Below are 21,831 nucleotides of genomic sequence, written 5' to 3' on the forward strand. Positions count from 1 at the left end.
CTACGTATTGAGCTCGCTACTGTATATACTAGACTGTGCTAATATCATTCTTCTTCTTCTTCTTCTTCTTCTTCTGATATAAGTTTGGCACTATTATTATACTATTAACATAGCAAATGCTATTTCTACTAATATATTAAAATAAATACTTCTACTACAACTACCACTTTCGTGGTTCGGGCGTAACGCTGCAAGCCGAAAGGTTGCGGGTTCTATTCCCGATGAGGTCATGCATTTTTCCATTTCCTCTTCCAGCCGCACTATGGTCCTGGGGTCTATTCAGCCTCTGACAGAAATGAGTACCAGGGACATCTCCTTGGGGATAAAGGCGACGGGCACGTAATACTGACATTTCTACTGCCATTAAATGCCGATTGTCTGTAAAGGTGGCAGCCTTAACCTCTCGCCACCTTCTGGGCCGATTTGACCTGTCATGGGGTTGACTTTACCTTTTACTACTACTACTGCGTAGCTCAGTTGGCTAAAGATACGGTCACACGTCGCTACTTTTGCAGCGCTACTTTTATACTGCAGCTGCAAAAGTTGCGTGTCGTGTTCACACGTAAGCCAAAAGTAGCGCGCTGCACGCTACTTTTCGTGCTGCGCAACCCGAGTGCAGCAAAAGTTGCAACTGGAGGTTGCGAGTCTGTTCACACGCAAGGCGCTACTTTTGCAGCCGCAGTCATGCTCCAGGTTTCCATCTCCGTGTTGACTTCTCAATATACATTTTGTGGTTATGTTCGCATTATTAAGAAACTCATGCGAAAGCTTCCTTATCTATTATTTGCTTTTCTGTCGTATCTAGTATTCAGAAATTGACATTATTTTTACTATAAAGCTTTTAAAAACGTCTATATACTTAAATGATAACCAACAGTATATTCCCGTAATCAATGTTGGCAACCCTCCTGTTTGGAACTACGCTACGGAAAATTTAAAAAATGAATTATATCGTCTCCAATTATGCTCAGACTGTGTTGTGTATTTAATAACTGTTACAAATAATTTATTTTCATCACATTTAACATTAAAATATATCCAAACAATAAAAGTATCATTGACACATTTGGGTGGTAACACTGGTTGCAACCGCAGCAAAAGTTTCAACAAAACCGATATCAAAAATTCTGCGGCTGCAACCCTGAGAACCCTGTTCACACGTTGCTACTTTTAAGTTGCGCGCAGCATGGAAAAGTAGCGAGCAGCAGGTTCGGCAGCCGCTACTTTTCGGGTTGCACCATTGTTCACACGTCGCAGTACAAGAGTTGCGCAGTTTTTTGTAGTGCATCGCTGCAAAAGTAGCGACGTGTGACCGTACCTTAAGGTACTTGCCTGCCGTTTCAAGTTGCGCTCGGGCGCGGGTTCGCTTGGGCCGATTACTTGGTTAGATTTTTCCGAGATTTTCCCCATCCGTAAAGCGAATGTCAGGTAACCTATGACGAATTCTTGACCTCGGCTCGCCAAATACCATCTCGCTATCACCAGTAGTTGATACAGCGTCGTGAAATAATCAACTAAAAAACTACTACTATTACCACCATTGATGGAACAATTCTGTTGTTACGACCGATGCTACTACAGATATTGCTCCCACAGTCCTACATCATCACGTAACTTATTTCTGTTTCCATCATTTGTCTTGTGGAGAAAGTTACGTTCAGTCACTGTGACAGTTTTAACAGCAGAATTATAGAAACTATGTTTTACTCATTTCTCTTACACGCTCTCTTTTCTCATCGATTCTTCTTTCTTAGTCGTGGTTAAACTTTCAATCTGTGGCTTACGTAAAGAATAGAACATTGGATATAATCTTCTCGTTTAAGTTTTTGTAAATGGTGTTGACCGTGAGATATGTGGCCTTGAGAACTTCGTTTCACTGCTTCGTAATTGCAGACATAAATCAGACTGCAGCTAATATATTAAGTACTGAGGTTTTAATACATAAACTGTTGTGTGAGCACCTAAACAGATGCCTCTGTATTGTGGCTATATGTAGGCTGCTGATGTCATTCTCTATTTTGCACCCTGGAAAGAAAGGTGTGTAAAAAGTGTTGCCTTACTTAGCAAATGGCTTGGACAGGTTTTTTATCATGAGGTTGTTTTTCCAGTACCATATGTGCTAGAGCTAGAGTATCCTTGTGTGCACATCTATGCATGTTTTCATAATACATCGTGGGAGATATTGAACTCATTTATGCATGTAAATAAATGTAGTGTACTTCATAATGAGTAGGTGTATAATTATATCAGATTGTAGTAATGATTTTTTATCGACTGTTATCACTTTGGCTTTTCCAAAGTTAAGCTCATATATGAAACAATCATTTATTATATTTATAACTATGTGCCCAGCTGTATAACTCTGTCTCCAGTATTGATGTATTTTAACGACCATTATTGTGTTTATTTCTTTATGATGCACATTTCCTCAGGATATACAGTACATATAAACATACAAGTTTATAGAAATCAAAGGTGATTGGAACTAATGAAAAAAATGTGTACCGGTACTTTTTATTTTAGCATTGAGGTGTGAAAAAGGTAAAAAATTATATAAATATAAGCCTATATAATACAGAAACATAAACAGTTAATCTTGTTATCAGGTATGTAGTATATCTCACTCGACGATATGTGTCAGACGAAGAACAATTGTTTGTATGCATCTGAAGTCTGACTAGTGGGCAATGTATGCAATGGAAGGGGAAAGGAACTGGCTACTCTACCCCATTATCTCCTGGCCTGGTTGCCTCATAAGTGGTGTCTTGTTGATATCGCTTGTCTTTGGTTAGTTGACTAAACAACAACAAACAGTTAATCAGTTGAGTAGAAGGTATGAAAGTGAAGAATAGTAAACTCTGTTGTAATGAAAAGTTATCGTTAGCATTCTATCAATCTCTCGATCTCTGTTAGGCCTTTTCGCACACACTTCCGCTATTGATATAATAGTTAAATTTCTAAATAATAAACACTGCTTTAGAGAAGACATTTTCTAGATTCAGTTAACTTACATTACACGAAACTTTGTCACACATGTAATTTGTGTTTTAATAATAATAATAATAATAATAATAATAATAATAATTGATGGGTAACTTTCGGTGCTGGACCCCGGACTCATTTCACCGGCATTATCACCATCTCATACAGACGCTAAATAACCAAAGATGTTGATAAAGCGTCGTAAAATAACCTACTAAAATAATAATAATAATAATAATAATAATAATAATAGTAATAATAATAATAGTAATAGTAATAATAATAATAATAGTAATAATAATAATAATAATAATAATAATAATAATAATAATAATAATAAGCATTTCTGTACAGCTGCGTTCTCGATGATGATAAATTTGTTTGTAATAAAACATTTATTGCAATGCATCGTTAAAAAGACGTGTCTAAATAAATGAATAGGCCTGCTATGCATCCAAGTAATATAATGGACTTCAGTTTTCCCCATTGTATATAAAAGAAATTTTTGTAATCCTGAAGCGTTGGCTGTATAGGTAATTTCATTTTTCACGTAGATATATATAATACGAGTACCGGTAATTTATACAAATTCACATAGACCTATACTAGTTATTCGTATATTATGGTGATTGCTTTGCTATTTATGGAAATTGGCTATTAAATCAGTGGGAATGTAGAAACAGGGAACGACAATAGTTTTTTTTTTTTATAATGACATACTGAGCATTACTTGGCAAGTAACAAACACTGGAAGGAAATGTTTACTACTGTTTACCTTTTCCTGTCATGGAATAGGAAATCGTAAAAGAGTATTCTTTCTGTTATAACGCACTACTGCATGCTGTACCAAGTATTATAGCACACAAGGAAGTATTCTACAAAGATGACACCTTGAATATCTTCATTATCTTTGCTATCCCCAGGATATTCTACATACATGGCCCAAGAATTAGAGAACGTTTCCTCCCTTCCCCCCAAAGTAATTCGTGTTATCTTTTTAAGACGTAAAAGTTAAGGTATAATTCCGTGGATAATTTTTGGAGACACAATTATGGCGTTCCGGTATACGAGTATTTCATTTGTTACTTTGTATTGTATTGTATTGTATTGTATTGTATTTATTAACATTCCATGGTATTCATACATTGCTTTACAGCTAGAATATGGAACAAGTCAAAAAACTTAATACTATTATAAAGTCTTAATTTATAGTCACAGCATAACGAATGGTCACAGTCTAGATGATATATATACAGATGAGATTTACAATATAGTCTACTAGTACAACACAAAGTTTTAGTATCAATTTCATGAAGTGTTATTGAATGTCATGAATTCACCTACAGAATAGAAGGCGTGAGAAATTAGGTACTTCTTTAATTTGGCCCTAAATAATCTTATGTTTTGAGTTTCATTTTTTATATCGATAGGAAGGCTATTAAAAATTTTTACTGCCATATAATGCACTCCTTTTTGATAGCACGATAGACTTGCCGATGGAATATGAAAGTCATTTTTTGACGTGTATTTATGCTATGAACTGTTGAATTAGTTACAAAGTTTTCACGATTACATACGAGGAAGATTATTAATGAAAAGAAAAGCTTTAAGATACGCAAGAAAAGCATTCAAAAAGAAAATAGCAGGAACAGATACCTATTGTGAAAATCTCAGTTTTGTGTTATTTTTATGTTTTTTGTAGTAAAAGTGATACTTTATCGTGCATCTTTTGCATATTTCTTGGCTAAATTGATGTACCTATTCTTCCTTACGTTAACTATTTGTACTGAGTTGCTTTTATTATATTTCAATCTTTAGATCTGTACTTTACTTTCTTTTTTCTATTATGGTATTATTTTCATATTTTTTAGTGTCGATTTTGTTATGCTATTATTTTTTTGTAATATGTTAGTATTCTATTCTTTAGCTTTTTGTTAAATTTCACTGCTTGTATACTTTGTGACCCGGTAGGCTTTATGGCCTTAACTCCGCCAGCATAAATACATAGGCTAAATTATTATTATTATTGTACCCTATAAGAACAACATTTGTTCAGTAATTCAGAAAAAAGTAAGGTACCGGTACACAGACGGATGTACATATCATGCTAAAACAATTTTTTTCTATATTCTATAATATATCATGTATTCTGAAAACCTCTATTAACGTAATGTCGAAATCGATTTGTTTTATAATCATATACTGCTCCCTCTTTATATTTGGAATTATGAGAAAGTTAAATAAACACGCGCATGAGTGTATGTTTTGCATAATAATGCACACATACACATATCGATTTCTTTGGCTTTAGACTGGCACTATTTTTTATTGTACACTTATAAAAATAATTTATTTCATGTAATATATAAAAGTAAATATGATAAAACATACAAGTGATGCTCTGAGATAAAGTGACCGTGAGAAAGTTTTCTTCGAATAGGCGTACTTTTATTTTCCATTACTGCGATTCCAATTTTCGTTAGTCTTGTTATCCTATTGTCTTTTAATACTTTCTTGTTATTAGGTTTAATGTTAGATTTGTGCGTTGTCTGGAACATGTTATAGGCCTAACTTAATTTCAAATTTGAAGTCTTATAATTATTTTTATTCTCAGAGTTATAAAGGTATATTTATACTAAGTTATAAAAATTAGGCCAAAATATTATTCAGAATGTTAATTGATATGTGGAAAGTCTATGGAGAATGGATAGAAGACATAAAAGAAAGCAAAACAAGTTCATGTAAATATATAGTCAATTTCATTTTGTTTTTAATTACAGGTACTTTTTAGTTGACACATATTTGCTTATTACAATTTTATTTACATTTTTGTTTACAAAGTCCATGCATAAATCTACATCTAATGTAATCTACAGATAAAATTAGTTTTCCAATGACCACCATGAGTACTAATACAGGCTTCTAAGCACCGCATCATTGACTATCTTACTTGCTGACTTAAAATCGTTCTAGCAGCAATAGAAAAAATACAAATACAAATCTCGGAACTTTCACTATCCTTTGTTTTTTCAATTGCCAGTGTCATTAATGATTCGATTATTTTGTAAGGCCTACTGATTTAATAAATCTGACCCGGTGATATTAGAAGTAAACCACATGAAATAAAAAGTAACACCTGTAATTTGAAAAAAAAAAAAAAAAACGAAATTGATTGTATATTTACTTGGTCTTTTTTGATTGTTTTTAAGTCCTTTATGCATTCACCAAAGGTTTCCAACATATCAGTTAACACTCTATATAACACAGGCCATAAGCGTAAGTCAGGCAGTAGGTGTGTTTGTCTTCTTATTCAGAGCTGTGCTCGATTTCCGCTTGAGTGATCACGTGGTTGGGAGTTTTCCGAGGTTTTCCCGAACCGTAAGACGAATGTCAAATAATTTTTATAATCTATGGCAGATCCTCGGTCTCAAGCCGCCAAATACCATCTCTTTATCACCAGTTTCACAGACACTAAATAACCTAGTAGTTCATATAGCTGTTAAATAACCCAACATTATTATTATTATTATTATTATTATTATTATTATTATTATTATGTAATAACCTTTCCTAGAAAAACTTTTTCACTGAAATTTAATTATTATCTAAATAATGTTCTAATTAACAGAACGGATTGCGTAAAAGATTTGGGAATATTCTTGGACAGTAAACTGTATTTTCATAGCCACGTTGATTACATTTACAATCACGCAATCAGAATGTTAGGAATAATACCGTCAATAACTTATTCTTTTTCCACGCCAGATTCTCTTTTAATGCTTTACTATATATTGGTGCGATCGAAACTCGAATATGCATCTGTAGTTTGGAACTCGATTACAACTACGGACTCGGCTAAATTAGAAAATATACAAAGAAAATTTATATTTTTATGTTCACTCAGATTTCTGCCCATTAATTCCGGGTACAGTTATGAGAGAAAATGTGAATATTTTAATTGTCAAAATCTATATGCTAGACGCCATGAGCTAGATTATCTGTTCTTTTGTAAAGTCCTCAAAGGTGATATATCCTGTGACTCTTTCTTAAACAATATTACCTTACGTATTCCAACGAAAGATATGAGAGCCCACAAACTTCTCTATATTAGAAATTCGAAATTCCTTTCACCAGTCTCCAGATGCATTAAAAATGCCAACATGCATGGCTGCGAATTCGATCCCTTCAATGTATAGACTTAGTTTGCTCTTGGCAACGATTTATCATTTATGTATTCTTTTAGGCATTATACTCAATTATCATTGTATCATAGTATTCTTAGTTATCATTTATGTATTCTTTTAGGCATTATACTCAATTATCATTGTATCATAGTATTCTTAGTTATGTATTTTAAAGTCATCCATATCCATTCATTGTCATTATTGTAATTAATTGTAATTGTATTTATGTTTAATAATTATTTTTGTTTTATGTTTTTGTTATATTTGTGCTGAACTGTAATTGGCCACTGGCTGTTGAACAGCATATTAAATATAAATAAATTATTATTATTATTATTAGTAGTAGTAGTAGTAGTAGTAGTAGTAGTAGTAGTATTAGTATCATCATTATTATTATTTTATACGTATATATACATATATTTCATATATAATATACATTGCCTATATAATAGAAACTATTTCGACATCCAGGAAGTTATATAAAATCAAAGCTTTATCTTGAAGTTTTCCAAGAAAAGCAGATGTAAGTGTTTCACCTCTAGAAAGACATCACTGTTCAATATCACATCTGTATCGACTTAAGAGCAGAGATTTCGACCAGTTCAGAGTGTGCTCGTTTGCAATGAGTAACTTATGCATAAGTAGTAGTGTGTAAAGGAATCGTAGTGACAGTGAAAAGTTAGGTAGAGATCTTTCAGATAATAAACTCATCATCATCTTGATAACTGGATGACTTCACATAAGTAAGTCCAATGCTTCATAGTGACGTCTTACTTTCATACTTCTGTACTTTCTTATTGTATGAAGTATAAAGAGAAAGTATTATTGGTGTGCTACAAAAATTCGATTTCAAGATTTTCACGAAAATACGGGATTGCAGTGTCTTTCATATACGAAAAATAATTTTTATGATGCTGTGTATAGCAATTATACTATTGCAAGAGTTTTGTTCTTATTCAATATCTCTTACGTTAATCCAACTGCGAATGATCCACATGAATATAATAGTATCAACAAAAAATAATAAAAACAGTGGGTGTTGTTTGAAATTAAAAGAAAGAAGTGTTTCGATAAATTTTCCCCAACCGAAAGATTTATGTTATGGCCATAAGCAAAGATCACGTGATCTAAGTTTCGAATGAATTCCTCCATGAAATCCTTATCGCCATGCTCAATTTATTTAGTCATATAAATACTAAATAGAAGTGGCGAAACGTTTCTGCGTTGTTTTATATCTTTCTTCAACTGTTCCATTTGAGAAATTTTGGTTCCATATTGTATAGATCTATTATAAGTTACTAATTAATAAAATTAACACAAATCTAGCTGTTATGGAAGTAGAGTAGAGGAGTTATTATTTTTTTATAATTATGCATCTAAGAACTTTTTCAGACAAAAACATTAGCATTTAGATATTATATTTATATTAAATACTTCGGAAAATTAATCATAATGCCCTAGCCATTACAGAAAATAGAGGAAAATAAAAAAAAAATTGTATTTTTCTATAATAAAAAAGATACCGTTCTGTAGACGAAGTTGCAAATTTACTCCTAGAATCTGTGTTCAGTTCTCATCACAAATAATTTTCAAATTAATTAATAACGTTTAATTCTTTTAAAATATATTCATTTTTAATCATAAGAAAAATGAAGATTTTTAAAAGAATCGTCTGAAGAATAAATTGAAGGGTTCAGAGCCATAGTGGACCAAGCGCCATTTATTAAAAACGGAGAAAGCAAGGGTTAAAGTTAAGTGAATACCATAGTTTACTGGAGATTGACATATCATTTAATGTGAATGTGTATACTTTATATTACTTGCTATATGTTTCCATTGAATTATTTCATTTTAACCCTTGTTTTCTACGGTTTTAGTAAATGGCGTTTGGCCCACTGTGGTTCTGAACCCTTCAATTCAAAACTACAATAAAAGGATCCCTCTACAAATGAAAAATTATAATCCTACTTGCTGGAGACTCTGAAATGACCAATGAATGGACTGCTAGATGAGATAGACACATATCTATTCAAGTCTAGTTCGTGATGATGATGATGATGATGATGATGATGAATTAATAACAAATAATAATTTAAAAATCTAACGAATTATTCACAAACAACTATTCAGCTGTAAAAACGTTTAATTGGTACTATTACACATCATCATTATTATCCTTCCAGGTATTAAACCTTTTGGTCTGTTACGATCGCAACACAGAATTTTCTTTCCACTTTTTCCTTGTACGACCTCATGATCTTCCAGCTGGACGTTATTGGAACTTGACCTTCAGAACTCTGTATGAGGATATTCTCCGTAGGTGATTGTACCAGTTGGTTTGGTATTTCCGGGTTTTAATATATTTAGGATCTTTCTTGTAATACATCCTCATTCTTTTTATGATCCATCTCTGTATATCCTGCTGTTCGTCTCAGGAACCTTCTTTCACAAGCTGTTAAACTGCTTCCTTCTCTTTCCTTATTGCCCATGCTATATTACCGTAACTTAACACTGGTCTTCCTAAGGTTTTTCTATAGTCATACTGGAGTATGCTTTTGCTCTAAAGAAAGCTTCAAGATGGTAGAGTATTAATTATTTATTACCGTATTTATATCGTAATTAATACTTTTGTCTTGTGAATCTAAATTCTTTAAACTGAATTGGAATTTAAAAGAGAGTTTTCTTCTCATGTCATTCTCTTTTCTGTATAGGCCAATTTCTGTAACAATGAATACCTACTTGTTTTAGAATTGGTATTAAAACCAAATCAGCCATCGACATAGCTCGGTCAGCTAAAGCGCTTGCCTGCCGATCCAGAGTTGCGCTCAAGTGCGGGTTCGATTCTTGCTTGGGCTGTTTAACTGGTTGAGTTTTTTCCGAGGTTTTCTCCAACCGTAAGGCGAATGTCAGGTAATCTTTGTCGAATCCTCGGCCTCATCTCGCTATCACCAATTCCATCGACCTAGTAGTTTGTAGTGTCGTTGAGTAACCAACTAAAACAAAAACAAATCCAAAATCAGCTACGTTTGTAAATCATAAAATAAAATTTAAATTTCTTATTTCACAAAAGGGTGCAAATTTAGTACATAGCCCAAAGTCTCTTTTTATGTTAAAGAAGCACTTTTGAAATAGTGTAATATTAAATGCTTTAATCTTTGCGTAATAAAATTGTGACAATGAACATTTTTATATTCCATTTTCATAATATTATTTCCCAGTGCAATATTGCCATAGTCATTTGTTTGTGCAAGTATTACACAGTCATATAAATGACATGGAAAACAAGCTCTTTTATCTGTTACGAAAATCATGTTCACTTGATATGAAATCCGAATAGGAATGATGACCAATGGTAAACTTTAACTTGAAACAAATAACACTACAATCTTTATGTTTTCCTTTGTCTTGTTTGTAAACCTTACTGTATTTTTGTAGAAGTCAGTCTGTTATGAAAGGTCACTAAATTTCCTACACAACTTTTCCTGTTCCTCTGAAAGGACACGACTTCTCTGGTAACCAAGCATGACTGTTCTTGGCAACAGTTCAAACTTTATTGATTATAGTTTGCTACCAGCCTGTGTGGGGCTGTTGAAAGTTTTAGCTATTTCTGTCCTCATTACTGCATGGAATAGTGGTTGCAGGATTCTAGTGCATTAGTCGCCAGTGCTTTAAAAACTGCTTGTAAAAGATTTAAAACTTTCTCATCATGTGAAGATGCAGACGAGCTGAATCTAGTAAGTTTCATTTGGTTTATTAATAGGAGCATGGAATGTTAGAGAATTGAAAAGGATAAGTCGTAATAATATGAAGTCCAATGTTATTCCTTCTTACATATATAGATGTATGTTTTAAATTATATTCCAAATTTAATAAATTGATAGTCAAAATGCTAATGAATGTATGAATTTAATTTCTTACTTTCCATTGAATTCTAAATACAGAAACATTGTGACACACAACAATGAGTGGTCTAAAATGACTGTTGAAACTAGTCTATATTATGTGTATTTCAGTAATAAGAGATACAGGGTTGGCTACGGGTACGGGTCAGGGTTGCCAGACATCCCTATTAGGCGGGACATGTCCTGATTTTCATATAAAAGTCCCGAGTCGTGCTTCAATTTGAGACGGGATGCAAAAAGTCACTCCTTTAGAAAATTAACGTCACTTGTATAATTTTATCATTACCTAGTAACTATTTTGACCTAGGTCTAAATAGGCCGAATTACAATATAATATAATGCAATATAATATTGTTTTGTTTATTCAGTCATATGACAAATCAAATGTACAAAAACTTAATATGCGTAAAATTAAGAACTGTAACTGCATTACATGATACATAAAATTGTGAAAATGTGAACATATTAGTAATGTTCACCGTTCAAGTCGAACCTTTGAAAGCAAGATCGACACATATACATCAGTATTATGAAGTTTAAATGAACATTACTAATATGTTCACATTTTCACAATTTTATGTATTATATCTGTACACTATTTTAGACATATCATAAGTTAATTTTTAAACAGTTCATTTCATCAAATTACCATTGTATTTTACTACAGAGACTAGATATGAGATATTATACAAAGAGCCTGATGATGCCCGAAGGGCGAAAACATTCGTAATTTTCATTGTATAAAACATAATGACTACATATATGAATAAGTGTCATTAGTTTTTGTAAATTTGATTTGTCATATGACTGAATAAATAAAACAATATTATATTGTATTATATTATATTATAAGATTGACAGTCTGAATTATCACAATATGCTCTAAGTTACTAAATAATTACAACAAATTTAAATTAATTTTCTTAACAATGTAGGTTTTCATATTGGAAAAAAAAAAAACGAATATTTTGGCAAGTATAAGTTTTGTAACAGCTAATTCGGTGGTGAATATGGTATTTTTAAACATTTAAAAAGAGACGTTCATCACAAATGCATGGCAAAGAGAATGGAAAAAAGCTTGTTGAAATGCAAAGTCCAGTAATAAATATGTAGGAAGTCTGAAAATGTATAGGGCTACTGTATGGTATGTTAAATTATTGATTTGGAGCAGTAATATGCTAAGGCACAAAATGAATACGAATTTCAGATGTCAATAAATTTTATGTCATTGTTATCAATTAATAAATATTGAAATTTAAATATTTTGTCACATCTGGTGCCATATTTTTTTAAATTTGTGCTTTACAATTGATAAAAAAACAGCTGGGGAAATCTCTGAGACAGAAGTAGCCTGTCATTAAGTTAATAATTTGGCATAACATATTATTGCCACAAGCCCTTCAGAAAGATGCCAGAGAAACGTGATGTAACTTAGTTAGATAAATATTGTTTTATACTTGGAAACATGTATCTACAATATGTTCCTGTTATTAAAATTTCAATTTTGAGATTCATAATTAGTTTCTTCTACTGTATATAGAGGGATTTTTTTTTTGTAGTCATGAAAATGTCAACTCTGCCCATATTAATATCATTCTTTCTAAAAGACAAAACGTAAGTACGGTATCCTAAATTATAATAGGAAAAGAATGTCCCTCCTTGGTAGATCTAAAATCTGGCAACCCTGGTACGTGTGGATTTTCGTAGAATGTGGAATGTGAATGCAACAATTGACAAATTTAATATATTGTCACGAATTCATTTTCTGTTTCATGCAGTTGTATTGTATTGTATTTATTAACATTACATGGTATTCATACATGCTTACAGCTAGAATATGGAACAAGTCAAAAAACTTAATACTATTATAAAATCTTAATTTATAGTCACAGTCTAGATGAAATATATACAGACGAGATTTACAATATTGTCTACTAGTACAACACAAAGTTTTAGTATCAATTTCATGAAGTGTTATTGAATGTCATGAATTCACCTACAGAACAGAAGGCGTGAGAAATTAGGTACTTCTTTAATTTGGCCCTAAATAATTTTATGTTTTGAGTTTCATTTTTTATATCGATAGGGAGGCTATTAAAAATTTTTACTGCCATATAACGCACTCCTTTTTGATAGCACGATAGACTTGCCGATGGAGTATGAAAGTCATTTTTTTGACGTGTATTTATGCTATGAAATGTTGAATTAGTTACAAAGTTTTCACGATTACATATGAGGAAGATTATTAATGAAAAGATATACTGACAAGCCATGATGAACTGTGGCATATATTTCAATAAATCAACACACTTCCTCTGTGGAAACTTTTTTTTTAAACTGTGAGCATTGTGCAAATAAAGAAATTTCATAGCTGAGTTTCGAGTTCTAAAACACAGAAGAATACCCATACAGGTTACAGTTTTAAAATGGGTTAGCAATTTTCGTATTCATGGCGTTAAATTCATCTTTTCGTGTGTGTCGAAGAACATTGAACGAGTATGAATTGCCGTGGCAAGAAATTTGACCCGCTCAGCAGTGAAACAATTTCTAGTGCTGAATATTCTGAGAACGACTCTTAGAAGAACTGCACAGACTTGGAATAAATAAATTCTCTCTTGCAACAAGATAGTGCAATGACTTATACCACAAGAGAAAACTTGACTATTCTCAGAACTATGTTTCCTTGTTGAATGATTTCAAGATTTGGGGGCATCACTTTGCCAGCAAGACCTCCCCATCTGCTTGTGTTGGGCTAATTTTTTTTAAGATTTTTTATTGCAAGCAAAAATTACATACAATAACAAGGATTTTACAATACTATTGTAATACTCGTATGTGAATATTCTTCAAAATTCGAAACTGATTACTAATCTCATAGTCAAATAGCCTACATATTACAAATTATTGTATAAATACAATGTAACTGGGTCACACCCAAAAAAGCAAGATGTTTGAGGTTAGATGTGACCAATAATGAAAACTGGATAGAAGAAAAAATAATTAATAATAATAATAATAATAATAATAATAATAATAATAGATTTCAAAAAGGCGTATGACTCAGTTAAGAGAGAAGTTTTATATAATATTCTTACTGAATTTGGTATTCCCAAGAAACTAGTTCGATTAATTAAAATGTGTCTTAGTGAAACTTACAGCAGAGTCCGTATAGGCCAGTTTCTATCTGATGCTTTTCCAATTCACTGTGGGCTAAAACAGGGAGATGCACTATCACCTTTACTTTTTAACTTCGCTCTAGAATAGGGTTTGGAATTGAACGGGTTACGTCAGCTTCTTGTCTATGCGGATGACGTGAATATGTTAGGAGAAAATCCACAAACGATTAGGGAAAATTCTACTTGAAGCAAGTAAAGGGATAGGGTTGGAAGTAAATCCCGAAAAGACTAAGTATATGATTATGTCTCTTGATCAGAATATTGTACCAAATGGAACTATAAAAGTTGGAGATTTATCCTTTGAAGAGGTGGAAAAATTCAAATATCTTGGAGCAACAGTAACAAATATAAATGACACTCAGGAGGAAATTAAATGCAGAATAAATATGGAAAATGCCTGTTATTATTCGGTTGAGAAGCTTTTGTCATCTAGTCTGCTGTCAAAAAATCTGAAAGTTAGAATTTATAAAACAGTTATATTACCGATTACTCTTTATGGCTGTGAAACTTGGACTCTCACTTTGAGAGAGAAACATAGGTTAAGAGTGTTTGAGAATAAGGTGCTTAGGAAAATATTTGGGGCTAAAAGGGTTGAAGTTACAGGAGAATGGAGAAATTTACACAACACAGAACTGCACGCATTGTATTCTTCACCTGACATAATTAGGAACATTAAATCCAGACGTTTGAGATGGGCAGGGTTTGTAGCACGTATGGGCGAATCCAAAAATGCATATAGAGTGTTAGTTGGGAGGCCGAAGGGAAAAAGACCTTTGGGGAGGCCGAGACGTAGATGGGAAGATAATATTAAAATGGATTTGAGAGAGGTGGGATATGATGATAGAGACTGGATTAATCTTGCTCAGGATAGGGACCAATGGCGGGCTTATATGAGGGCGGCAATGAACCTCCGGGTTCCTTAAAAGCCAGTAAGTAAGTACATCTGTTAAGTAGTTGTGACAGCCACTCAGCGAAAAGTTTTCATATAGTTATACCTGCATTTTATTTTTATAACGCTGCATCTGAATATTTAACTTCTTGGTAGGATAGACTAACTTTTTCACATTTTCATAGATGTTTATAAAAGAACTACCAAATTGGTCAATAGCTGAAAACTGTTTTATATGATTGAAAGTTAAAGATATTGTTGTAGATGACATCTCTTTAGTGAAGTTAATTTCATATCAAGTCATTTATACAAAATAAAATTGAAACTGACAGGGAAGACTGGGATGAGCTAATGGTTAATAAAAAATGATGTTACTACTACCTCCCCACCCATCAAATTCTTGTTATACTGATGAGAAATTCAGTGAATCTCTAAACATTGCACAATATTTCTTCTCACTCCTAGTACACAATATCAAGACGGAGAGAGTTTTTAGTTTTATGTCTTCACAGTGGACAGATGAGAGAAAAGGTTCAATACCCGGAGCATTAATAAATTCTGTTTTGTTCACTTGTTTCAGCCTGAGGAAGTTAGTTTAAATGCAGTGCCTTTTATTGTTATTTAATTAATGTTGTTGTTTTCTAATGCCAGGCGTTTGACAACAAAGTCATTTGACCTCTTGCACTCCAATATTTTTCAAAGATATTATCATGTCAGCCACTGAAGCACTGATTTTGAGGTGTTCCGAATCCATTTCTTGGTTTGAGTTGCACAATGGGCAGTTAGGAAACTGATATATTCCAATTCTCTGCAGGTGTTTGGCCAAACAATCATGGCCTGTTGCCAAACTAAATGCAGCTACAGACGATTTTCGTGATAAATCGGGAATTAACTGTGGATTATGATGCAGAGAGTTCCATTTTTTCCCTTGAGATTGTGTTATCAAATTTTGTTTGTTGAAGTCTAAGTATGTAGATTTAATAAATCTTTTCACAGAGTAATACGTAGATTTAGTAACAGGTCTGTAAGTAGCAGTGCTGCCCTTCTTTGCTAAAGCATCCGCATTCTCGTTTCTTAGGATTCCACAATGGGATGGTATCCATTGGAATACAATTCTTTTATTGAGTGATATTAATTGAGAGAGAATTTTAGTTATTTCTGCTGTTCGAGATGAAGGTGTGTTATTTAATTAATGAACCGGACTTAATGAATGCAATATGACTTTTCCTTTACATGACATACTGACATAGCCAGTGTTTGCCCCAATTCTTTGCTCATTGCATTATTATATAGTAGTTTTTTTTATTATGAAATGTTTTATTGTACATTTTTTCTATCATAATACTGTTTCATAGTAAAATTATTTGTTAATTCCTTATTGTTCGTGTGTTCTAAAATAAACCTCTAAACTTTGCTTTTTTATGGGGAGAGGGTAATGACAGTTGTCCCACTTTTGGTTGATGCAATTATGATCACCCAATTCCCATTACAATATTATCGCTGCGTATCAGCTAGAACTACAAATACATCCTCCATCTTATAAGTTAGGCTCTGTGTTATATGTTACCAGCCATTTGAGCTGAAAATAGTTTAAGCAAGAAAAATAAATGTATCGGTTAACGTGTTTGTTACAGATTCAGCTACTTATGAATCAGGCATTTGGTTCCCCCCTGCAAGGCCTGCCAACCAATCCATTGGAACTAGCTGGTTCTGATTCAGATTCGATGGCTTCAACTCCTGATGATGGAGGATTTACCGTAATATTCCCAAACAAGGAAACAGAACCAGTAGGAATCCACTCGTCGCCTGATTCCGTCAAAGGTAAAGTAGTAGCATACGACAACTTACTGTGTTATCAGAACTTGCTCTAACTGTGAATCACCCTGAAGGTCGTTTTAATTATGTTGAAATTTCCGCATGTCGAAACTTGTTATTTATGTGATAGATACTATGCTTGTTTCAATTGTTTTCAAAGGAAAACTGCTTGAAGAGGGAGACCAACACAACTTACGAAAATTAAACTGCTTGCTCTTGAAATCACAGGATAGTTCCTTTTCTTCGCCATAATTACAGCCATAGCACTAAACTACCTTTCACATTCTGATATAGATATCGGAAGTCAGTGGCTGCTCCTGTGTATTTCTTAAGAGGAGGAAAGAAGGTAACAGGACGAAATGACACCTTCTTGAATGAAACATGCTACAAATTAGCCAACATGCATACATGTAAGACCAGGTAGTGTTTGGGTTGGTCTTCCCTTCTGTATAGCAATAATCTCTTCTTGTAAACTGAGTTTCCTAAATTTTCCAAAATATATAATGTTTTCACTTCCATTCATTGTTGAATAATTGCACAAATTAACAATTACAAGGAAATTCACCTCGCAGCATTTTTTGAGCACACTACAGCATCACACATGTTGGAAGAGACTATAGCTACTAACATGTAATCGGAACTGCGGAAATGGGAATGGGAAATAATCTGAGGAAAGCGAGAACACTGCACCAACCCACGTGGTCTGTGTTGCCACATGTACACTTTAAAAGTTCAGTATCACATGCTTTTGAAGAATATCAGTTCTTGTAAAGTCATACTACCATTATTGTTCAAAGTTGCCGGTGGCCAATTAATTTTTTGTGCTAAAAATAATGTAGTTTGGAGTACTTTCAATTTCAAATATATTTGTACAAAACTGACAACTTGGCTGTGCCATGAATAATATTTTTGATTTATAATTTAAAAAAAAAATTATATGGTGTCTTTCATAGCGTTGCGTTAAAACTGTTTTTATTCTGCCTCCTCCTAGATGTGTTATAGCCTGGTTGAATGCCAGATCATTAGATGGCAGCGGTAGCGAGCTTGCTGCACGACCAGTCGGTTTCTATCTCCTCCCCATGCGCTGATTCAGAGGAGGATCTCCTCCCTCTCCGTTCATTTACTCGCTTTAGAACTCTGCTTCTTTCTCTGGCCGCTAGTGCGCTGTTGTCTATGTGTGCTTTCTCCAGTAAAGGAGGAATGGATTGACTTTCCTCCACACAAACAATCTCGCATTTTTCTCACAGTTTTCTAGCAGCACATGAGCGCGCATCGTTTAAAACTCGATCAACCGAGGTTTTCTTACAGCTGTAAACTTAAAAATTATCGAATCTTCCTTGAATTTCAAGGCACATATTTTATTTGGTATTTACTTTCAAAAGAAGAAAAATGTAAGGAGGACGTTCCTCCCTTCCCTCCCCAGAGGAACCGCCACTGTCGGAAGTGTTTAAACTGTTTTCATTAAAGTTTTTAGTTCCTCTGATCAATTCCCTGAAAGTTTGGATCACTGGAAGCTGGGGAATCACGAACCACACACCATGTTAATGATTTCCTCAGCCAATAATAACAAATTATTTGTGAATGTTAGCCATACATCAGCTCTTGATTGTCTAGATTAGATCAATGAAGTTCTCAAAATATGATACTCATCAGCATGTGTTTCTTAGTCAGTATTATTAATGTTATGATAAAGTAAATGTAACAGTAGCGTTTGTTTTGGAGTCTTTTGAGACAGCCATTGAAGGTTAGATGACATGACTTATGATTGATAACCTGGTGGCTAATGACGATCAATACGTATGCAGCTTAAAAATACAATTAAAATACAATAAATAATTAAAACAGTTATATGAACACAATTATTTCATCAAGGATTCTTTAATAAAATTAGACATGTTTCGGGGTTACCGTTTCATCAGTAATTGTAGAAGCCTTGATGAAAAAAAATGTGTTCATAAAACTGTTTTAATTATTCATTATATTTTAATTTAAATTCATGAACATTGTTAATTAGTTACCACAATGCATATTTATTTATCACACATACAATTCTCGATGCTATAAGCAAGAGAATGAAGAAAACAATTATTGGATTAAGTGGAACATTTTCAGGAAAAAATATAGCAGAAAATGTTCCTTCTCACATCACTAATTACGAACCTCTGACACAGACTTTACAACTTTACTTCCTTTCCAAAAAGAGCCATGCAAAGGATTTTGTCACGCTCAGAGATCCTTCTTTTTTCACTGAGTTTGAAGAAGCAAATCTCAGATTTGATGGCAAGTTTAATAACAACTCAACTAATAAATATTAAGATTTTATTAATTAATTTGTCCTACAGAATAACACCTGTATTATTGACAATTAATATTTGAGGAGAAAAATTCGATCCGGCGCCGGGGATCGAACCCAGGTCCTTGGTTCTACATACCAAGTGCTCAGACCACTGAGCTACGCAGAATTTAATCCACAGCACTGGACCGAACTCCTCTCCTTCGATCCCCAGCGCCGGAGCGAATTTTTCTCCTCAAATATTAATAGTCAACTAATAAAGACTGGAACACCTATAACAAGATATGATTGTCATAACATTTTCTTTCAGTTAGAAATGAGTAGATAATAATACCTTGAGTTTGCTTTTGAATTTGGTTGTGTTTTTTAATGCGTGGTATATGTTTAATTGACTACATGTAATTCAAGTCAATCATCATATTGTGTTTATGAAACAAGCAGTTGCCTCTAATAAATTAACATTGTTTCATATCATCTGTATCTTACCAGCCTATGTAATTCAACACGATATGACATTTGACCTGGATTTCATTTTAATTGATAGGCAAGTAATAAATAATTGGATCCCGAATCAAAGATATTATTGGTTATTATAAACTAACATGCACTAAAGTAGGCCAACACATTTATTTCACTATCTCTGAGTTCTTTTATTACTTATTTTGAACATGCTCTTGACTTACATATGATTTTTTTGTACATAGATCTTTACCACTGAAATGATCTTTATAGATGTTACTAAAACACATGTGCCACAGTATAACAACACTTGTTATTCTATGCAGGGACAATTTTTTATTTTCTGTATTAGATCAGTTGCGCAAGACTGTGTACAAAATGTCAGTAACCAGCACATGGCATTTCTTATTATTTGGTGGCATTACTTTAACTTCCTCTTCCACGATATTGAAATAAATTTGATTCCTGTGATAAAATCGTGTAACGACCCCAATGAGTAAGTTCCCTTCTCACACCCCTTTTTTTCTTCTAATGACAAAGATAGAGCCAATCTTTAAAACATTGTAAATTCCTGCATTTCTAGTCTTTCAGGTAAGGCTCCCTGTGGGTCTCTGGCGTTTCGTCAGCCCAAGCAAGTTGTGTGGATATAAAGGGAAAAGTTGAGACGGTGTCGGGTGGAGTTCCCGGGTAGCTCAGTTGGCAGAGTGCTGGTACGTTCAACCAGAGGTCCCGGGATCGATACCCGGCCTCGGAACAATTTTTCCCTTGAAATTATTCAAATCTGCTTTACAGGGAGCCTTACCTGAAAGACTAGATTTGCATAATATATACGTCACAGTGTACGTTAACAGAAAACCACAATTTCAAGTCACACAGAGATTTGTGCACTCGATGTGGGGTCTCTGGCATTTCGTCAGCCCACGCAAGTTGTGTGGATATAAAGGGAAAAGTTGAGACGGTGTTGGGTGGAGTTCCCGGGTAGCTCAGTTGGCAGAGCGCTGGTACATTCAACCAGAGGTCCCGGGATCGATACCCGGCCCCGGAATAATTTTTCCCTTGAAATTATTCAAATCTGCTTTACAGGGAGCCTTACCTGAAAGACTAGATTTGCGTAATATATACGTCACTGTGTACATTAACAGAAAACCACAATTTCAAGTCACACAGATTGTGTGCACTCGATGTGGGTCTCTGGCATTTCGTTAGCCCACGCGAGTTGTGTGGATATAAAGGGAAAAGTTGAGACGATGTCGGGTGGAGTTCCCGGGTAGCTCAGTTGGCAGGGCGCTGGTACATTCAACCAGAGGTCCCGGAATCGATACCCAGCCCCGGAACAATTTTTCCCTTGAAATTATTCATTGTAAATTCCTTATCGACTAACATCAATGGAAGTTCAATTTACACTCCTTCTTTACATAAATATGGTTATATGTTTATTATTAGAGTTACAGTATTCGTCTTCTTGCTTTTCAATGTTTTTCTGTTAGGTCTACTTTTTTTTTTTCTTCCTCCTTTTCCATCGTTGATGTGCTGTTGTCTTTTCAAAACTGATTGAAAAGACTCAATTTGATGTTTTTCCTCTTTTCCCTATTACATATTAAGCCTGGTGGCCTGTTACGGTCTCACTCCATTGTTTCAGTGGATGGCCCAAAGATCTTGTTCCTAAAGAGTGGTAATTTAATGCTTCACGTGGTATCCTTGTTCTAGACATCCTGAGTATGTAGATTTCCATTTCTGTCTATAATTTTGAATTTTCTGTAAAATTGAGTCAGTATTTAATTCTTTCAAAATATCCTATTTTTTTTTCTTGTCTAATCTACTGTAGTACAGCCAGCGGTTCTTGTTATAAACTTAATTTCATTGGCAGTGATTTGATGTTCATCACATTTACATATGGTCCAAGCTACACTTCCATACATGAGAACAGGTCTCGCCAATGTTTTATAGGCTTTAATTCGTGTATATCAAGAAAAGATTCGAAAATGTTATTAATGGTATTCATTGCATAGTTAAAGTAATTCAGTTTTGTAGAAATATCTTTATCTTGTTCATAGCTTAAATGATAACCCAAATATTTAAAACATGAGACCTGTTCTACAGGTTTATTATAAAGGCAAATTTTGCTGTGGAG

General features: G+C 33.6%; 1 protein-coding gene across 1 annotated transcript in view; it reads left to right on the plus strand.

Moving 5' to 3' along the window:
* The window catches only part of LOC138702003 (uncharacterized), a 65,660-nt gene that overhangs the window by 17,557 nt on the left and 26,272 nt on the right, over window positions 1-21,831 (plus strand). The window contains exon 4 of the mRNA XM_069829470.1: window positions 16,768-16,954. Coding sequence (XP_069685571.1) covers window positions 16,768-16,954 — 187 coding nt within the window. The remainder of the gene's footprint in view (window positions 1-16,767; window positions 16,955-21,831) is intronic.

The sequence above is a fragment of the Periplaneta americana genome, chromosome 6 (assembly GCF_040183065.1).
Source record: "Periplaneta americana isolate PAMFEO1 chromosome 6, P.americana_PAMFEO1_priV1, whole genome shotgun sequence".
Lineage (NCBI taxonomy): Eukaryota > Metazoa > Arthropoda > Insecta > Blattodea > Blattidae > Periplaneta > Periplaneta americana.